General features: G+C 39.4%; 3 protein-coding genes across 9 annotated transcripts; 2 read left to right on the top strand and 1 right to left on the bottom strand.

The window, feature by feature from the left end:
- The first annotated feature begins 965 nt into the window (after positions 1-965).
- Positions 966-11257, top strand: LOC149940699 (cyclic nucleotide-gated channel alpha-3-like). Of its 6 annotated transcripts, XM_090176931.1 has the most exons (25): positions 966-1400; positions 1784-1824; positions 2581-2923; positions 5382-5444; positions 5840-5917; positions 5982-6086; positions 6171-6276; positions 6338-6370; positions 6450-6510; positions 6652-6751; positions 7206-7270; positions 7475-7553; positions 7798-7916; positions 8002-8094; positions 8161-8257; positions 8314-8422; positions 8491-8528; positions 8592-8701; positions 8775-8844; positions 8913-8968; positions 9345-9493; positions 9622-9680; positions 9747-9815; positions 9905-9950; positions 10577-10657. In XM_090176931.1, exons 1-24 carry the CDS (start codon positions 1383-1385, stop codon positions 9932-9934), a joined length of 2091 nt encoding a protein of 696 aa, XP_090033057.1. In that variant the 5' UTR covers positions 966-1382; the 3' UTR covers positions 9935-9950; positions 10577-10657. The 6 variants fall into 6 exon arrangements, with proteins under 6 accessions (XP_090033057.1, XP_090033053.1, XP_090033052.1 ...); XM_090176927.1 differs by lacking the exon at positions 9905-9950 and having other exon boundaries at positions 975-1400; positions 9381-9493; positions 9747-9782; positions 10577-11257; XM_090176926.1 differs by lacking the exon at positions 9905-9950 and having other exon boundaries at positions 975-1400; positions 9747-9782; positions 10577-11257.
- Positions 11258-11264: 7 nt separating this feature from the next.
- On the bottom strand, positions 11265-12683 carry Lamtor5 (Late endosomal/lysosomal adaptor, MAPK and MTOR activator 5). Of its 2 annotated transcripts, XM_090176935.1 has the most exons (5): positions 12070-12407; positions 11823-11977; positions 11701-11762; positions 11523-11637; positions 11265-11465 (listed from the first exon to the last, which is right to left on the bottom strand). In XM_090176935.1, coding segments are annotated over exons 2-5 (249 nt in total). In that variant the 5' UTR covers positions 11825-11977; positions 12070-12407; the 3' UTR covers positions 11265-11395. The 2 variants fall into 2 exon arrangements, with proteins under 2 accessions (XP_090033061.1, XP_090033060.1); XM_090176934.1 differs by lacking the exons at positions 11823-11977; positions 12070-12407 and adding an exon at positions 12490-12683.
- Positions 12684-12849: 166 nt separating this feature from the next.
- On the top strand, positions 12850-14220 carry LOC149940697 (uncharacterized). Its single transcript, XM_090176932.1, has 2 exons — positions 12850-13547; positions 13607-14220. The coding sequence occupies exons 1-2, from the start codon at positions 13205-13207 to the stop codon at positions 14152-14154; spliced, it is 891 nt and encodes a 296-aa protein (XP_090033058.1). The 5' UTR covers positions 12850-13204; the 3' UTR covers positions 14155-14220.
- Positions 14221-20239: the final 6019 nt, after the last annotated feature.

The following is a 20239-nucleotide window of genomic DNA, read 5'->3' as shown; positions in this document are numbered from 1 at the left end:
ATTTTTTGTGGTATTCTTTCGGCAGACGATCATCATCTAGTTTTATTTCTTGTGATTAACAAACAGACGAACTTAGGATACAATTAAAGAAAAAGTAGATATATGCAGCTTTGCTATATTCCCATATAATTTAGTACCCGAATGCATTCCTATTTATCACTAATCGTTGGTTAGCCCACTATAATACTCATTTCATTACACTGATAACACCCGCAGCTCACCTTTTGTCTACTACCATACGGCGGTAGTATATGCTCTCGCAAAACCTACCGATTTGGTCTCTTATTGCCTACAAACGCCTGTAGAAGTGTTCTACAAGCAATACATCCGCGTTCAAGGAAAAGTCAACATTCATAACCCACAAATATAAACACGCCCAAACCAAAATATCAAACTAAACTTAACCAACCACCGGATTTCCCGAGAAGAAGGCCTATACGCAATATTTATCATTTTTTTTCTTAATTCATTAATTATACACGGAACACTATCGTAATTTCCTTTTGATAAGGATAGAGAGAGATGAAACCCATATAATGGTCCAATCATAAAGCGGTCGATGTTACTATAAATAAGAGTGTTGGGGGTCGGAATCATTATTACGAGACGGAAACTTCAAAGCGTCAATAATGCTATGAACCGGCTTTAAAGAGGAAAGCGTTTGTTCTATATTCAAACGAATAAAGGTTCTTCCGTCCTACCGCGGAAACTCTTTCGGACGGCATAATCTTATCAAGATTATCTCGAAATAAACAAACGTAGATAGTGATTAATATAATAAGCCCTCGCTCTTCTTGAGGATGCTTTTAATATAGAGACATCCGCGACCAATTGGCCAGAATAGTCGGCGAATGATGGCAGACGACAACCCTTCCCGAAAGCGATCCTTGACGCGAGTTCCCGGGTTCGATTTCGACGACAGCGTCGTCCTCGAATCGGATTCGACCACCGTCATACAACCTGACGATTTGACGGCATCTTTTCGCAAGTATTTTTTCTATTGAATAAGCATCTCCTCTTTGCGTTTTCCTCCGCTGTTCCTCGTTGCGTACGTAAGTTTCCAAGTTCCCCTTTCCCCTCAGATCTCTCTCTCTCGTTTTCTCGATCCTCAGTGACGATCACTATAGTAACGGAGAGTTAGCCCGGTTGCGGTAGCGATCCTTCTCGCTTGTCGCCGTCATCCTCAAGCTGTGCTCAGATTTATTTGAAGCGACCGCGAAGGAAAACGTCTCATTATTTCGCTCGTTCCGCGTATATTTTATATCCGACTAGACAAAGGAAGATCGCCGGACCTCCGAGACCATTGGGGCCACTGGGCTGCCGTGACCGGCGCTGTAAACATCCGGTCGAGAAGCGGAAACGATGATGCAGGCCAGAAAACGATGGAGCCGAGCGTACAGGTAAAAGACACAGCACTCGTTAAAAATTCATAAAATATACCAGCGAGCTCTTCTTTCTCGGTTGCCTCCCGTTTTTATTAGTTTCGCGTGAAGAACTGAAATCGTGCGCTTGTACGAGTGGATCATGACTACTAAGTTAGAGCTTTAGTTTCGGTTAAACGTCTTTTATCAATATTAGATTTAAAAAAAATTTAATCCACTGTTAAGGCCAAAATTAAAATGAATAGGTCAGATTATTACATAATAAAATTATTTCGCGATAATTTCGATCGAGATGGTGGCCATGGCTAAAAGGCAGGTTATACCGAGGGAAATTGGGAAAACGCTCGACTTCGTCACGTGAAAGCGAGTTGTACTTCATTAAAATCGTATTTTTTTTCCAGACACGTTGTGTACCCTCAACTATGGAGACAATTAGCGAGAAGTAAGCCCGTATTCATTTAATCCACTTTGAATATAACCCCCGTTCCTCCCTTAAAACACTTTCCCGTCATTTTTGACTCGCGGCCACATCGAATTATTATCTCCTCTCTCTTCTCAAAAATTTTCAATTTTGCTTTTGATACGAGCGCGACTTTATATAGGGGAAGAGATTTTTTGTTTCGGTTTCTCGAATATTAATTATCCGCGATATGGAACGTGTTATGAAATAGGCGTCGAAGTGTTTGCCCAAGATCTTAAGCGGATCTCGTTATCAAACCTCTCTCAGACTTTGCCGACGCTTTTATCGAGTACGAGTATAGAAAGTACCAAACTGAATACCGCTTCTAATCCTAAAATGAACGAGATGAAAAAATAGGGAAGGCTATGTTGTGGTCGTCCGCGCGAAGGGACCCGACAGATAAAAATAGCGCGCTGGGAGCCTTCGCTGAGAGGTCTGAGAGTATCGCGGAAAAGATGAGCGGAGAATCTCCGCGCCGATTTATTTCAAAACCAAACGACGCGACTTTCACAGCTGAGTCTCTATCTATCTCGACTCTCCTCTTCACGTCACATCTGTCTCTTTCTCCTTCGCTTTTTTGATCTTTCTCGCACTCTTATTATTTTACGTTTACACTCGATGCATTTCTTCGTAGTCTTTAGTTTCGTTAATTAACACTTTGATCATGAACCCCCGGTACTTGTTATTGGACTGATTGCACGTTTGGTCTGGGCTGCGTGATGCGATGATGGTTATCAGAAGTTGCACGTCGCTCAATTTGGGCAATCCGTTCGTGACTAATCCCGTTCCCGGAACGAGCTCCCTGCCCTCCTCCTCCTCTTGGCCACCGTCCTCCGCCGACATTAGCGTAAAATTACCACAACAAGGACGACAAGTTGGTTCTCCCGAGAATGATCACCTGCAGCGCGACCTTCTTCCTTCTTCTCGCACCTCCTCCTCCCCCTTCCCTCGTCACGTTCAAGGGTCATCCTCGACGGTGTTGACCGGAAGTTCCAGCGGCTTCTCGCCGGCTTATTCAAGTACCAGCCCCACGAGACTGCGATCCAGGCTAGTGCCACAAGCGTCTTTGGCCGCGCCCAAAGTAAGTTGTTTTTTTCAACGATGTAAACACCGAACGTACGTCTAGCCAAGGACTTTACCCCGAAGGTCCTTACGGAAATGTAAGATTTAGAATACAAAATTGATCTCCTTCATTTGTCTTATAGGTTAGATACTCACTCGATAATGCCGATTTTAAAACAACTATTTGGTGATTCTAAACAACCTGCATTTTTTCGAGCCAACTTTGCCCGATATATCACCATTTTAATTAATACTTTATCTAAAAATCTTTTAGGGTTTACGAATTAAATTTCTTATCAATAATTATCTAAGGGAAATCAATTTAGAAGTATAGCAAAAGTTTAACCATTACGTAAAGTGCAGTTTATCGATAAATGCACATATCATGTTTTCATTCGGGTAACCAGAGTTGACCTTTAAAGATGATTTCTCCCCTAACACGGTAGAACATCGATACAAGCATTTGTAGAATACCAAGAAGGCACAGGCCATAATAAGTAGAATGAGGCAACCTGACGCGCACTACTCAAAATTCGATAAGTCCCAGTCGCCCAGACAAACTTTAAAAAAAAACACTTTATCAAATGTACCAAATTTCCAATTTTAATGCTATGTATTAAAGGAAAAAGAAATACCACATAAAACATTCTAAGCCATGGTTGAATTGTGGAAAATCATGTATGAGAAACATGTAATATTCAATGTAATATCCCAAAGTAGACCGAACAACCAAATAAAGATTTCACGTCTCCATCTCAAGTTAAGCAACAATAATTTACAATTTTTATCCAAACGGTTTTGAAGAAATCAAATACCCAATTTTATGGGCCTCAATTGCCGAAATTTATATTGTAACCGCGAGGATTAGATAGTTAATATAGATAAATCATTATTATTGTTACCCATAATAGTTTCAGATGCTCAATTTTGTTGGACTCCGACTGCCTAAAATGGTATTCCGATCGTCAGAGCACGGTATTTCCTATCGTTATCATTTCTTGCCCTTATGGCTTAATTTTATGGGACCCTGATTGCTAATCAAATGGAACGACGTCTCAATCGCATTATGATTTGGGGAGCGAAAAATCCCCATTGATCCCATCGACAGCATAGTTAGAAAAAGGGAAGACGATAGCTGAAATCACGAATGTATTCATTTCAACCATCTGATAGAAAGGGTAATCTGCTTTTTACTTAATAACTTAAGCCAATCAGGAGAAAGACGCTGGTCGTTGACTTTATCTACAAAACTTTTCGGGGATTACGCGTTTTACCGGTGAAGAAAATTACTTGTAATTCTTAGACAAATTCCTGTACTAAAACAAAATAAGTTGATAACCATAAATAAAGGTAGATCATGTTAATATTTTTACTTATTTTCTTTCCATCGAAAAGATGAGTATAAAAAATTTACTAAATAAATTGTGAGCTAAGCCTTGACAAGTTTCGCAACATTTCCTTTAAAAACTATTTTTGAGCGACGGCGCGTTACCATCGTCATAATAATGAAGCTCCTCCCTTCCTAGCGGGATTGAGGGTAGACTACCTAATGCAGATCATTATTGAAATTAATACATTCACGCTGTAATATTTTAATTAAATAGTTTCTAATCGATTTCTACGATCATGAGACCGAGATCCAAATAAGTTGCCGAGCAACGTAATTGAAACTAATTTTTTTGCGCACTGGTTAGCTATGAACGTGAAGAGTGGTCAGCTTGCTAGTTTTCTGGATAAACCAGGATACATTGGATGATAAAACCGCAGTCGTAAAACCCCATAGAACTCCAGTCCATTTTAAATATTTAGTGGTGGCGTACACTGCTCGAGCAAAAAAAAATAATTATAAAAAGCCATTTTGAAGATTTCTGGTGGTTTTCTGAGGGTCATATTAACTATTTTGAAATAGTTTTCAATCGCTATAGTTTTAAACGCAGTGTGACCGTGGCTCAATAACAATGGAACAATGAAATGTTTATCAATTGCCTTTAAATGTTTCGCGAGAAACTGTACGTTGTATTTATAATCTTAGGTACGAAACTCCCTTTGATAAATAAGCGTGGCTCCAGAATGGCACGGTTAAATAGAGGGAACTCAAAGCGACCGAACGACGCACCAATTAAATTTTTATCAAGTACCGTTGACGAAAAAGTTACGATTCACGGGGAACCATTCCGATCTAGCGCCACGGTGCATTCACCATCAACACCATCGTCAAAATAATCAGCTTCTTACTCCTCTCTATCTAGAGGGAATGAGGCTAGAAATAGGTCAGATCACCTGATAATGTTATAAATGTCTTATAGTTGGGTTCCAAATCGATAGAAATTTTGGGGGTTTACTTGGTTTTGGTCATATTGCGCTGAAAGGTCGAACCTACCACAACTTAGAAAAATCTTAACATACGAATTCATATTGCGTAAGAATCTCGAATTTCCGCGAAACTTCTTAAATTTAAACCTCTATATATAAAACAGGAAGAAGATATTTCTTCAAAATTCTTGTTACATCCGGATGGGAATGCCATTTTTTATTGGACGGTACGTATATCCATCGTACCAAAAGTAGCATCAAAAGACCATTTTGATGGTACTGTTAAGACTCAAGAATGTATTAAAGGTCACCGATAATATGGAGCCGCAACTATGGCCTTTGTTTTAATGACTACTGCAAGGATCCCCCCCCTTTACCAGGAGAAAGGGGGAAAGATAACACCAGGAAAGGCGGAGCGGCGTGGTTTTTCACACAGTGGCGCAGCTACATCCCGGTCGACTGGTTAATTTGCCGCCCGAGGTGTCCCGTCCCCTCTACTCCCCTGCTAAGCTACCGTGGTATCACGATGCGAGCAGGGTGCTGCCCACATATTCACCTGAATACATTCTTGGTACAGTATATACAGGTAGATTCGGATACTTACCCACGTATCTCCACGTAGGGCGTAGTGGCGATGGCAACTGTCTTTAACACGTGGACCGTTTTGTTGAGAATAGCCTTTCCGGAGGTCATAGACGAGGTTAGGTCGAGTACAAAGCACGTGGGTTCAACCGGTAGTTATAAATTAAGTAACACTTGTACAGGCCGAAATGGACCTCTTGTACTGGTGCGATATTCTGTCCGACGCAGTCTACTTGTGCGACATCAGCGTACAAATGAGGACGGCCTTCATGAGAGACGGCATTCCCGTAAGACACCTCACTCGCCATCGACTTCCTCCAACCTTTTCCGTACACCAACCTTAAACAAACTAGAAATACTTTCATTAACAGGTGTACGACTCGGAAATAATTCGTCACAATTACGTCAGACAAGCCGTCTTTATCCGCGACGTCATTGCCATTTTTCCGACCGAAACGATTTCCATCATATTGCCTTGTGAGAACAAAACACGCGTAATTCTCCAAACTCTTTAGTAATTTGTTATTTTCCCCCGCAGATTTTTCACCTTACAACATACCTGAGAGAGCGGGTAAGCCTACCAAAACAAACCGATAACAAAAAAGCGAAGTATAAGCCTAATAATTTAAAATATTTTGATAAATCTTCAGCCCGTCTGAACCGTCTACTGAAATTGCACTCAATTTATAAATTTTACGACTTGGCCGACAGGTAATGAGAAAAACGGGTCGTTTTTCTATAGGCGCCCTTCCCACTCGCCATCCTCCCCGAACCTCCATCCCGCATCGGTCTCCTTTGGAAAGATCTCTCTCCCATACAGATCTATAGTGTCAAAGCTCTTTGTCGTTGCAGCCGAACGAGTAATCCCAACGGGATTCGGGCTTTCCGGCTGACTCTCTCCTTAGCTACTGTCATACACTGGATCGGATGTTTGTATTACGTCGTATCCGAGGTAAGCCTGCCTCCGCCCGCGATTTTGCTATTTCTGTCCAACCCTAATAGACATCAAGCGCAAATATTTATACCAGGGGGAGGGAGAGCGGCCAAGAATCCGCTATCTATTCACTGGACTAATCGCGAAAGCCGAAATTCCCCAAAGGGAAGACGACGGAGAGCGCTTTCAATAGCCGACAATTTGTCGAAAGTCAACATCGCCTTATAAATTCGAGTATACGTGTCTAAGTTTAACCGTCAAAGGCGGGGTTCCTACGTTAGGTAGCCACCTGCCTCTCGCTTAATCTTCGGGCGGATTTTATAATGAAAAAGGTTTTATATTCGAGGTGGAAAAAAGGGCTTTAGAGCGAAAAATCCGCGTACAATTTTTCTTTTCATTCCGAACGCGTACAAAAATTATATTTGACAAAGTTGCGATCAATTTGTATAATACGCAAATTTAAATTTTCCAGTACGAAGGTTTGGGGATTAATCAATGGGTTTACACCAACAATACCGAGAAACAACGTTTCCTAAGGTCTGGGACTACTATTACATTGAACCAGAAGTAAATGAACCGCTGTAAGGCGTTTGCCCCATCAGCGCCTTTACAATCGAATCTTTTCTGAACGGGAGCTTGGAATTTTCTTCGACCCGAGAGATCCGTGCTAGGGTTCATTTACTTTCGAATGAGCTTCGGTTGACTTTTGGAATGATTTTGATTAGATTAAATGGTTTTTAGGAAATACGTGGTCTGTCTCTATTGGTCCGCCATGACTCTGACCACAATAGGAGACTGCAGTCCACCGGAAACGGATCTGGTAATAATTTAAACTTCGCAGAGAGTTTATAGTATCTCCTTGGGACTTTGGCGAAGTGCCATTATTAAAGGGAATATAACGTCAAATCTTTCCTAAGGTTTTTCACATTTTCGGCTTTGTTGAACGTTTTGTTTCAGAGATAATCCCAAAATCGTTGGTTTCTTCCGTAAAGAACGCTTTGGCGGTTATATTCCTTTTAAAGGGAGTTAAAACCATGCTACAGCGCTAATTTAATGAAAACTAGGAGTACATCTTCACCGGACTGACATTTCTGATCGGCGTGTTCGTCTTCGCGACGGTGGTGGGCAACGTGGGAGACGTCATCGCTAATATGAACGCGACGCGTCAAGAGTTTCAATCCAAGTGCGTCAATAAATCTTTTTTACCTCATTTGACACCGCGAGACAGTTTTGGAAAAAGAACCCCTACCGCTAATTTGACGTTTTAGGATGGACCAAATCAAGCTGTATTTGACACATCGCAAAGTGCCGGCTTCCTTGCAAATTAAAGTCAAGAAATGGGCCGAATATTCCTGGTCAAGGTAAATAATGATTATACGAAACCAATTCGAATACGGCTTACTATGAAAAGGCGTTGTTATTCCAAGGACTCAAGCGACGGACGAGTACAGGCTTCTACACATGCTACCCGAGAGACTGAGGGCCGAAATCGCCGTACACGTACATTTGGACACACTTTGCAAGGTCAGCTTCGCTTTTACGCCAAATTTCACTATTCCTACATTTTCGCAAATTAACAGGTAAAGATATTTCAAAATTGCGAACAAGAGTTCCTGTGCGAGCTCGTTCTGAAACTCAGGTCCCAAATTTACTCCCCGGGTGATTTCATCTGCCGCGCTGGGGAAACAGGTATTTTACAAGTAAACGAACTAAACACGCTTGCCTGGGTACTTATAAGTTTCTCTCATCTTTGGCAGGACGCGAAATGTACATTATTAATCATGGCAAAGTTGAGGTACAAAGCACCTTTTTGCGCCGAAATTTACGGTTTGGGAACTATACCTTTCCCCTTACGTAGGTAGTCGTGGCCAATCCAATTAGTGGCGAAGAAGTAGTCGTTGCTGTTCTAACGGAGGGTAATTACTTTGGCGAAATTAGCTTGCTTCGGTTGGACGGGGTCCCAAACAAGTAAGTCTGATAACAATGGGTAAAAACCGCTCAAAGGTTTTCGAGATAACAATCGTTTTTGGGTCAAAATTAGGAGAACCGCGGACGTTCGATCGGTGGGCTATTCGGAACTGTTATGCTTATCTCGAAAGGATCTCATGGCGGTAAGAAGATTACGCCACTTAACAAGAGCGGCAATTATAACGGAGCATTTTTCGCATTCTTATAATAGGCTCTTGTGGAGTACCCAGAAGCTAAAACGGTTCTGGAACAACAGGCCAGAGAAAGGTCAGATTGTTAAACTTACTATCACCGGGAGTATATAATATATCTATTACGAGAGAAGCATTCATCTATCTATCATAGTAATGCTTGAAACAAACATCAGCTCCCATTGAAAAGTGTCTCGCGAAGGTACGCATTGGATACTTCTCTCGTAATATATACATGTATACGATAAACTTCCGCTATCACTAATGATATAACCGTTATTCATTATGATTTTATACTTTATCCGTTTTTCACGCGAATTACGAAGTCGATATTATTAACGGTAAAGACCATAATTATAAATCAACTCGCGAAAACCAACCCTTTTTCATTTCCCTCCGTTCATTTTGATTTGGTTAGTTTATTGATTGGGAAATTAATATTTTGATCGCAGAATTAAGACTAATTTACAAGCGAAACGCACTTTTAGCGTGGACAATCTGATGGGAGTGACGGCCGATTTGATGGGCGAGCCCAGACCGGACAACCCTAACGAAGGCCTGATCCCCCAGGACCGCGTCAAATGCAATGACGATCAAAAAGGTTCATTTTTATTTTGCCATATTGAATAGATCGTCATTTAATACAATATCTAACCGTCCCACGATTCCTACGCCCCTTTCGCCTTCGACATTGATTCTTGTTTTCGGCCATTCATGCTCTCTTTGCAGGTATAGATTTGGTCGAAATACGCGCCCTCATCGAAAATTTGAGGCAGTCACAGAACGAGGTATTCGAGGTTACCTTCAAGTTGAACTTAAACGTGGCTAACTTACTAACAATAGTTATTATTTAGGGTCCAATTCAAAAACTCCACGAATTACAATTGGAGGTGAGTTTCTGGTTTTACAATTTTGCTGCGAGCGTAAGCATGACACTTCTCGTTTTCCCCAATCTACTTTTTTAATAATGGTCTGTTTCGGCAATGACCATAAAAATCATTACGTGGCTAAGAACCGAGAACTTTCCGAGAGCTGTCACTAGTCTTTGGACGTTTCAGGTAAAGGTACCCGAGAAATCGCCACCAAGCACCAACAGTAATCTGACGGGTAAGCTAAGGCTTACTGAAAATTAAAACGATTTGAACAGTAAAAATAACTTTAGCAAAGCTCCTTCCGAATCTTCGGATTTCGCAATAGCTCATCGACAAACAATCATAAACCGAAATCGTACAGTGTCATACTTATATTTATTACGTTACTTACGCTACGTGCAAAAGTGACATAATTACCAAAAGTGTGACAATCCCTGTACTTTCGTATGCTAAAGGTTTAATGAATGCTCGACTCGAGATCGACCACATAAAAGACTATTTATTGTCGCCTTTCTGGATCTTTTTTTAGTCTATGGTATTATATCGTAGGTAGATGGCGATAGAATCTCCACAGAACGACGAAATATCAAAAAATACACTAACTTTGACCAGTGCTACTTAGTTCCTCCGTTCCTCGCAACGAGGCGTTATTTGTTGGTTTTAACTTCCTTCCCTCCCAACTTGTATTTCGCTCGTAACATTCATTAAGAAATAGGTCCGATTGACACACTTTTGGTAATTATGTCACTTTTGGCTACGTGGTATATACACCTTCATTTCACTAAATATCGTCGTATTCTTCCAAATTTCAGTGCCTGTTCAAAGACGAGGAACTGAGGAAGGCGAAACGAAAAATAGTTGCTCTCGAAGCCACAGTGTCCGAACTACTGAGACGCCAAGGTTTGTCCTACGAGGGCATGAATCAGAACTCAGGAAACGGAGAACCCGGGAATTTGACGCTATCCCCGGAAGTGACGCGAACGGCTAGAGAGGAATTGTCGGGGAACGAACCTTGGGGTCACGAGAGAACAATACCGACGTCCCAAGAAGTCGGGGAAGTGGTAGAAATACTTTCAGTTCCCGGCATTACCATCAACGACACGTTGATCGAACAAATGCCTCGGTTCGCCGAGACGCGTCGCTCTTTCTATCGCGGGACCGGTCCGTTCTATTCGTTGGACGAATCGCTGAGCACCGCCGAGGACCCATTCCTGAGCGCGCCGCGACATCGACAGTCTTTCGGTCGGAGGGGATCACTCAGCAGCATAGCCTCTGACCTCTCAGACAACCAATCCAGAAAAAGTAGCCTTCGCAGTGACGTGACCGGTGATGAAGACGAAGATCCTGACAACAGCGACTACGATTTCTGATGCGTTAATTCGGGACACTGCTAATAATTCAACTGTTACAAGATAAAATATTTATTCTTGTCAAAAATACTTTCCCATTTTTCCATTATATTTATTATGGCGTTGTCTGTTTAAATAAAATGTTGTAAACTCATCGAAAGATGATTTATTTTTGGTCATATTGCGTTATTTAAACTACTTTTTATATTAAGACATTATCAGGTACATATTCTTAAAATAAAATTTACGTAATAAGAAAACATTGTAAAGAATAGAGAAAAATTAGATATTTGCGGAGGGTATTTTATAGATAGCCAGTGTAATTTCATCTTTTGTTTGAACCATGACATTGCTAAAAGATAGGAAATTAACTATTTGCAATAGCGAAGAAACCATTTTAGTGCATTACCAACGATCCGATTCCAAGTATATAATGGGAGTAGAATTATTGGGTTCTAGTAAAGCAGCCTGTTGGGCTATAGCTGAAAATATGCCAGCTGATTTTGCCAGGGCTTTTCCTTTTGCTGAAAAGAAATTACTCTTTCTCAATCATTATTCCTAAAATGGGGCCTAATCCTATTATTTACATGCGAGACACAATCCTTGTTTATCTGCGCATAATGCTCCCGTAACTCCTGGCGTTTTACACCTAACAAATAAAATTCTATAAGTAAATTAATAGTACCACATTAACAATATACATTTATACATCAATTATGTTTCAAATCATTGATGAGCTAATGCATTGTAGCTAATTAGCTACCAATTTTTCATTTGTCATTTAAAAGAATGAGAACTGGTAACAAAAACTTTGCACCAAATTGATGTGTTTTCTTCATAGCCAGTTTCATAACACTACCAGCGCTTTTAAAATAATGAAAAAGTTGTGGATAAATCTGCTACTCCTACTTACCCTAACTTTGATAAGTAAGTTTTTAGAGTATCACTTTACATACATGTGGAAGAGAGAAATTTCAAACTATGAAGATAGAGTAGTTCCCAGATTTCCACAGCTTTCTCCAGTGACACAAGCTAGAATAAAACCTAACTTCGTCTTGCTGCTTAAATTGTAAATTCTACAAGATAATGTGGCCTTCTAGCTTTAATGTAAATTTACACCACTGTCTTACTTTTACAATTCTATGGGACTGAGCTAGTTGCGAGGAATTAATGATTTTCAAGCAGGAGTGCCAAGACTCTTCTAATAAACCTCTGCCTTGTGACGTTTAGAGAACCATAATATATTTTTACTTTTATTAATCCAAGCTCTAAGTAAGACTAACTTCTTAAGAGTTGAGAAGATAAATTGAAAATTCTAAAGTAAAAGGGAGTTTTTCTGGATTTACCGATACTTAACAAATAATAAAAATACTTACAGCTCTGTTAGACATACATCCAGAGCTTTCTCCATTTTATATAAATAATTTCAAATAAAGTTACTATTTAAAAAAAAATAACATTAAAAAACTGTTCGCACTTCTCCGCCTACTTGCCAAGGCATCCGCAATGTAATGTCTCTTCAAGTTGTCGTTGTAGGCTGGGCCCTGGGGGCGGACGACTCGGCGGACGAGCTAGCAGAAAGTGGGTACGTTCAGTAGAGCTCATCGACTAAAAAGCGCTGTTTCTTTAAAACTGTAACCGCTGAGCTCTGTCGTCATAATGACGTAGAAATTTGTTGAACGGGTATTGTTTAGTAATCGATTCTTTTTAAAATGGCGGCAAATAATTTTTCCGGGCAAGAAAATCGAAAAAAACGAAAACTTCTGTATTTGATCGTAAATGAACTTGTTACCGATGAAATAATTGAAAATGGTGGTGTTAATATTTGTTACACTCCTAACTATTCTAAAAAAACTAAAAATTGCGCCGCATTAATTGCAACAACATTCACTAATTCTAAGCCTCGGTCTAGACCTGTAAGAATAACAGACTATGTGGAAAGTGTAGTACCATATTATACAGAAAAAGATTTTAAATCTCATTTTCGAATGAGCAGGACCGCTGTTGATGAATAAAAGTAAACAAAACTAATTTCAATTTGTGCATTAGGAATTAATCAATATTTATGGAGGAGCTGTTGCTAATGAAAAAATGTGCGTTGCCATACCAATAGAGAAACGGGTGTTAGGTTCGTTGTGGCTTCTGTCAACACCTGAGTCATTCAGGAGCATTGGAGATCGTTTCGATCTATCAAAGGGAAACGCACATTATGTGTTCATTGAATTCGTTCGAATAGTGTCAAAATTAACACAACAATACATTACATGGCCTACTACAGAAAAAATGAACCAAACAATGACAGTCTGTGAAACAAAATATGGTTTCCCTATGACAGTTGGTGCAGTTGATGGCTGTCACATCGACATAAAGGAGCCAAATGAAGATAAAAATGCGTACTATAATCGTAAGAAGAGAACATCGATATTATTACAAGGTAATTTAATTTGGATGTGAACTTTTGTTAAAAATATTATAAATATTTATTTTTCATAGGCATTTGTAATGAAACATTAATATTCATTGATTGTTGCTGTGGATGGCCTGGTTCTGTCCACGATGCGAGAATGTGGCGTTTGAGTGCGATTTACCAGTTCCTCAAAAATGGCTTAAGGAGTGATGATAATGGGCACATTCTGGGTGACAGCGCGTACCCGCTAGACAAATTCGTAATGACTCCTTTCAAAGAAAATGGACATCGTACAATTCAGGAAAGAGCGTACAATACTTGCCATAGTTCAGCTCGCCAGATGATAGAAAGGGCATTTGCGTTGTTAAAGGGCCGTTTCCGCAGACTAAAATACTTAGACATGTCTTTAGTAGCTGAAATTTCAGAAGTGATTATGACTGCATGCATTTTGCATAATTTTATTTTGAGGCACGATGGAGATGATGATGTGGGTGATTATATAGATGAAAATTTTGAACATGTAACAGCTGAAATAATGGAAGAGGCTGATAATACTAATTCAGAAGCTGCAAAGATGAAAAGAAATGATATTGCAAGAAATATAAGGCTTCCCAGACAATTGCAAGACATTTAAAGCTGTCTTAACACCTATGTAAAATTTGGTTATGCATTTGCGAAATAAATTTTATTATTTCTTGAAGTTATTTGAGCTTTGTTAAAAATTACTTAATAAAGATAGTTATCATTTCTACATTTTCATTAACGAATCAACCATTTTAGACAAAACTTCATTTTTTTTATCTAATCTTTTCAAAAGTTCATTTTGAAAAGTTTGGGTTTGTATACCAATTGTTTTTGCTTGTTCTAAGCAAAATCTTGCAAAACTTTCGTCTAAAAAATAAAACAAAATTAATTATAACGTAGTTCCTTTCTACATCCATGATAAAATTAACCACGTGAAAGCATGCCCTATGACAGTAAACAATAACAAACGCCAAGGCTTAAAGATATACGATGGATTACATTAAAAAGACAAGTGTTATAATTAATATATCAAACAATAGAATACCTCTTAATATCCTTGCGTGATCTCCGGGTCTCACGGCAATCATATAACAATTTTTATCATTGTCAAGGAGCGCTACTTCAATTAACTGCTCTTCAGAAGAAGTCGCCATTTTCTTAGATTGGCTACGCGTTTTACGTCACACTAACTAAAAAACCGACTCTTCGAGCCGATGACTTGATGGCTCATCGATGAGCCATCGTGACGTCAAACTGGAAACGCAAAAAAGCGTACAGTGAAAAATCGATGTCAGCGCTTACTCATCGGTGTCAGCGCTGAGCTCTGCTGAACGTACCCAGTAGTTCAGTTCAGTGATGCCAGGTCGCGAAAATGAAGTTTTCCTTTCCAACCCTGGAAATTTTCCTTTTTGGACTAAAATTTTCCTAGTGTTCCAAAACACTAAAAACAATAGGCGCTTAAATAAAACATCTTCCCAGAAATTGCCAAGAAGTAATATTTCCGACAGCCAGGACTCATAAGTTATTATTTATATAGTGCTTGGTGAAATATTAGAAAGCTGGAAACTTTCTCGAACGTAACATCGGTTTTATGCTAAGCCTTAACATGCCAAAAAAGTTACCTGGTTAAAAGGAAACCCTTGTTGCATACCGTACTGCAAAAGTAATATGTTTAGTTCTAAAGGAATGAGTTTTCATCTTTTTCCAAAAGATAATTTTATACGAAATGAATTAACTCTGCCTCCATGAGAAGCAGATTGCCCGGTATTATAAAAATATTACATATAATTTTAATTATTTATACCATAAGAGGATGATAATAATAATAATAATATTATCTTCTTATACTTAGTTTTAAAAACATTATATATGTTACCTTAAAATATATTATCGAAAATAAACATTAGTATGTTCCTTATACACGTGAGCCGACGCGTTTCTTATCTGACGCAAAATTCTCATGAGGGCAAAAACGCGTCTTCAATTGACTTAAATATGACTTTGTGGCTAGCCATTCTAACCGTTTAACCGACCGACCGGAAATAGCTCCTTCCCAGAAGAATTTGGAGAGGGGAGTAGAAACCGAGTATCTTTTATTGAAGCGTCCATTATATTTACGTAAAATAAAAATAACCAATGTACTGAAGAAAATAATACTTTTATTTTCATCTCGCAATGAATAAAACTAGGAACAATTTTACCAGTATAGGGATAGAGCGGATAGACGTTCGGAACTTCAGACTTGTTCCTGTTCCTGTGGGCCAGTTGGGCCAGTTATTTAGCAGACGACTTTCCAAATTTCGTTAAAAAAAGGAAATTGCAGGGGTGTCGGCTAATTTTTGGTCAGATTTCCCCTGTCCCTTTTTACCATTTTTAGGGGTCAACATTTTCCTAGATTTGGAAAATTTCCCTCAATCTGGCATTACTGATTGCCAACGCAAGGCTCGTAGAGAAAAATACAACGGGGGCGCATTCGGGAAAAAATGTAGCTCTTCCTGCGCAGTCGCGAGTGACGTCTCTGGAGTTCGTGTTTTCGACAGATCGAATTAGAGGGTGCTTTTAGTTTACTTCCATTTGTCTGTCGTTTCTTTTTTCTTTTTAAATATTCCCAAACGTTAAAGGCGGGTTTATAAAGGAGCGAGAAAATCCAAAGAATCTTGTGCATGAAGCTGAAAGCTGATCGACGCTATCGGAAAAAGCTTTCGGAATCTGCCTCTGTGCAGTAAGCTACTGTTTACAAAAGCGCTTGTCGTACTGAGCCCGTTCCTGAACTTTACGTGATCACGTGGTTTGTTTAGAATAAATGGCAGCTACGAAAAAAAAGTCGAAATATTGCTGTGCTGAATTAAATTTTTTTATTATTGCTTCAAAAACGAAAATTGCTAATTTTAAAAAAAATTAATTAATTAAATTAAAAAATGCAAGAAATCCACGAAGGTCATAAAAAGGCTTGCATTATTATTGGTTAAATACGACCACGTGATTTCAAGCGAGAGCCGAGACCCCAGAAAAACACGCGAGAATATCAAACGGAGTTTGATGCCGCCAGCGTCGGAATTCGGCGTAAGCTGTCTGCTACAGCAAGTAGGAAATTGGCTCTCGCTTCTTTGTAAACGCTTACGCGAGAGCCGACGCCGACAAAAACGTTTCAGTTTCTACAAAAAGCTTCGGCTTTTCGCTCGCTTATAAACCCGCCTACATTGAAGTAAAAGTCGCTCAATTTTAAATTAGATAAACCAGCAATTTTCAATTTCAGTTTAATTTAATTTTATATCCTTTTACTTTTCATTATTTTTGTAATCTATTATATTATATTGTATTATATTATATTATATTTAATTTAATTATGGAACGACGAACCGTGGTTCGAAACGTCTCTATAATAAAAAAAATATCTAAAGATCCGTAGGGCCCGCGAGGGTGGGGGGCATGAAATATTAACTAAATAGGGGCCCTTTCGTTTTAAGTATTAGTTTTTAAATAAATTTAAAAGTTAATCTTCAATTATTGGTAAATATGTAGAAATCTGGCACGTACCCCCAATATTTTCGGAGAACTTGTGCTCAACCTCACTCAATATCCTACTGCGGGGGGGGGGGGAATTTGGTCGTTACGCCACTGAAAGTATCTTCTTTTGAAATTTTTATATGTTTCTTAAAATTATACAAAAAAGTCTTTATTCTGTATTCATTAATGTTGCTAAAATAGAGAAGGGGCAGAGGATATTTTCGAGGGGGCAGCGGGGGAAAATCGCAATTTCATTTGGGGGAGTAGGTTGTTTTTAGAAGGCAGGCTACGGGCCTGATCACGATTAAAATGATTTCAAATTGATCTGCCATGGATCCACTCAGGGGCGTATGAACCGCGAGGGGCAGGGGGGGGGGGCAATGCCCCTCCCTAGAATTATGTTGGGAGGGGCAACTAATGTTATTGCCCCCTCCAACATTTTGGTCAGTTGAAATTTTCAAAAGGCTCAAATTATCATTTTAAAAGCATATACAGTTTATAGAACCAGAAATACATGAACCGAAAATATCAACGTCCTATTCCTCTAACACGGTAGGCAAGTTCCTATTCCCCCACTCTATTTAGTAAGGAGGAGAAAACCCCCCTTGAAATTCAGCCTCTCCCGATTTCACCAAGGCTACTTGAGTACGCCACCTGGCTATTGATCTTTCCTCTCACTAGATGTCGAAGTAATCTACCCGTGATGCACTAGAATTTTTCCTCTCCCGCGGGCGGGCTGAAATCCGTTCGGTTTTTATTTCCTCCCTCTCCTTGTACTATGGGAAAATGCCCTCCAATAAAAAGGAGGTCGTTGATAATTTCGGTTCATGTATTTCTGATAGAACCTCAACTGTGTTTAAATTTCAGTCTTTTTCCACCAATTTACATAGTAGTAAACAGTACACATGCATTCGAAGAAGCTACACCCCATTAAAAATTCAAAACCATTCTCCAGACCACTTTTCGTTTATCTTTGCCCCCTCCAACTTCTAGAACGTTCCTACGCCCCTGGATCCACTATAATAGAGAAAGTTATCAATACCTCAAAATTGTTATTAGGAAAATTAATACTTACCAAAACATCAATTATTTCTTGAACAATATATTTCGTTTGGTTTTTTTTGATTTCATAACGGCGACAATTTACATTTGTCGTTGTTTTTTATCGCGACCAGTTAGAAGAAAATCCTAAAAAGGAGTGTATTTTTTTTTTCGTTTCTCAACTTTCCTCGGTCTTCACAATAAAAAACGAGTTTTTCTCTAAATTTCAATACGTGGTTAGCGTATGCGGAAGTAAATCTTACTGCCAGGTGACTTAAGCTAGAGGTATCCTAAACCCATCACAAGAGTATCCCACCTGATAATAGATATTAAGTGCGGTGCATGGCTGGCGCTAGGATTTTTACTCCAAAATTTGTTTTTTTTTGGAAATAGTCAGATAGTTTTAGTTAGGCACCCGTTCCGGCGGGCTCCTTTCGGAGGCCCGGGCCCGGGGTACTTTTTGCCCCGCTTACCCCCCCCCCCCCCTAATGCCGGCCCTGGTGCGGTGTGCCTTCATTCCTTACTGAGTAAACAAATGAAACAAAATAAAACTCCAGCGATGTCACTGGCGTTTGGGCAGTGAGATACATTTTTATACTCGATTCTCACGACAAAAGGGAGAGCGACGACTTGTTGCCTGACATCCAGTGACGTGTTTTTAGGGGGGAAACGGGATATCTTTCCCCGTTTTTTTTAACGGGAGTGTTTGTTTTTTTTGTATGAAAAGAGACTGTATGCGCCAACCTATATAACAGATTTTTCTAGGAACCTTGAGTTATGCCTAGAGTGCTAAAAACCTACGAAAAATTTCTACCTGCCAGCTTTCTACTTTTTGTAGTAATTCGTAATTGGATACCATGTTAAACAAGCTAAATAATTGATTTTTAAAAAACCACAATTTATTCCAAGGATCTTTATACGATAATTTTCAATAAAAGAAAAACCAGGAAACTATATAGGTATACACTTGGAATGTCTAAGGAAGATTTTTACGGCCGTGATGAAGCTCGTAGAAACGGGCGTGTCTTAAAGCGGGAAAACTTACAAGAAAAACAGTTACTCTCGCACCTCGCTACCCTAATAGCATATGTAACATAATTACTTATAAGTATGCCACTATAGCTCTATTTCTTCACTAACGGTTTGTTTCACAGATATTGCGTCACCCGTACCCTACTTAATATTTGACGTAATATTTGATGTCATCTAATCTCAAATGCCGATAATTCCGTCGTATAATTAGCTCTACGTCTAACCGACGGCCATTATTTTAGTAAAAAACCGGTTTGAACAACCAAGGCTTAGGAGCTAAAATGAACTACAATATAGTGTCAAGTTCTGTTAATGTAATTAATTTGCAAATTAATGAAATTCTCGGAGACTCACGTTCTAAAATAAATTTGCATTGTCAAATAAAAGAAGCAAGTTTATTGGAAAGAATAGTTGAAATTCAGGTTGAGCTTTTCTGGCGCATCTACAAGATTGGAGTCTTTGCAGATTCTTTTGAGCCTAGGCCTAATTCTTCTAGGCTTGATATGGGTTTTAATCTTGGATAAAGGAATTCCTTTATCCAAGTTTTAATAACGCTGGTGGAAAATTCCACTTCGACGACTTCGACTTGTTCCATTTTCGGAAAGCGATCACTTATTGGTCATTTTCCCAAGGAGGATAGGAAGGGAGGCGAAGTAAGAGGGATGAACGCACCAGCATCCTTGTAAGAAGCTTAGCTCGCCAGATTGCGGCCGCTACGCTATGTGTTGCCGCCATTTTCCCGAAATTTTCGAGCCGAGCGCGCGCTTAACTTCTTACAAGGATGCTGGCGCGTTCATCCCTCCTACTTCGCCTCCCTTCCTATCCTCCTTGATTTTCCCCAACCTTTTATTTTTCTAAATTACTCATAATTTAACTTCATCCGCACAAACCGAGCGAGTTTATAAATTTCAATAAAGCTACATTGGGCTGACTAAAATTCCGACGCAAAAAATTCCTTCTCAATTTCGAGGTTTTCCATTGGCTTAAATAAATATGTTACTAGCCAATAGTGTGACTCCCGAAATTACTATGATGAATAAAAAGGTTCGTGGTGAAACAAACCGTTAGTGAAGATTTTTGAATGGAATAAAGGTACAGTGGCATACTTATGAGTA

This window comes from Leiobunum rupestre, chromosome 6 (assembly GCF_980474605.1).
Source record: "Leiobunum rupestre chromosome 6, qqLeiRupe1.1.hap1, whole genome shotgun sequence".
NCBI classification, from domain to species: domain Eukaryota; kingdom Metazoa; phylum Arthropoda; class Arachnida; order Opiliones; family Sclerosomatidae; genus Leiobunum; species Leiobunum rupestre.
This window is presented reverse-complemented; position numbering and strand designations above follow the sequence as displayed.

Coding starts and splice junctions, on each gene's coding strand:
- LOC149940699 (XM_090176926.1), top strand. Junction 8,258..8,313: donor ATTTGGACACACTTTGCAAG/GTCAGCTTCGCT, acceptor GCAAATTAACAG/GTAAAGATATTTCAAAATTG. Junction 9,681..9,746: donor TGAGGCAGTCACAGAACGAG/GTATTCGAGGTT, acceptor GTTATTATTTAG/GGTCCAATTCAAAAACTCCA.
- Lamtor5 (XM_090176934.1), bottom strand. CDS start 12,524: ATGGAGAAAGCTCTGGATGTATGTCTAACAGAGCT. Junction 11,763..12,489: donor GATGTATGTCTAACAGAGCT/GTAAGTATTTTT, acceptor TTTATTTGTTAG/GTGTAAAACGCCAGGAGTTA. Junction 11,638..11,700: donor ACAAGGATTGTGTCTCGCAT/GTAAATAATAGG, acceptor ATTTCTTTTCAG/CAAAAGGAAAAGCCCTGGCA.
- LOC149940697 (XM_090176932.1), top strand. CDS start 13,205: ATGTGCGTTGCCATACCAATAGAGAAACGGGTGTTAGGTTCGTTGTGG. Junction 13,548..13,606: donor AACATCGATATTATTACAAG/GTAATTTAATTT, acceptor TATTTTTCATAG/GCATTTGTAATGAAACATTA.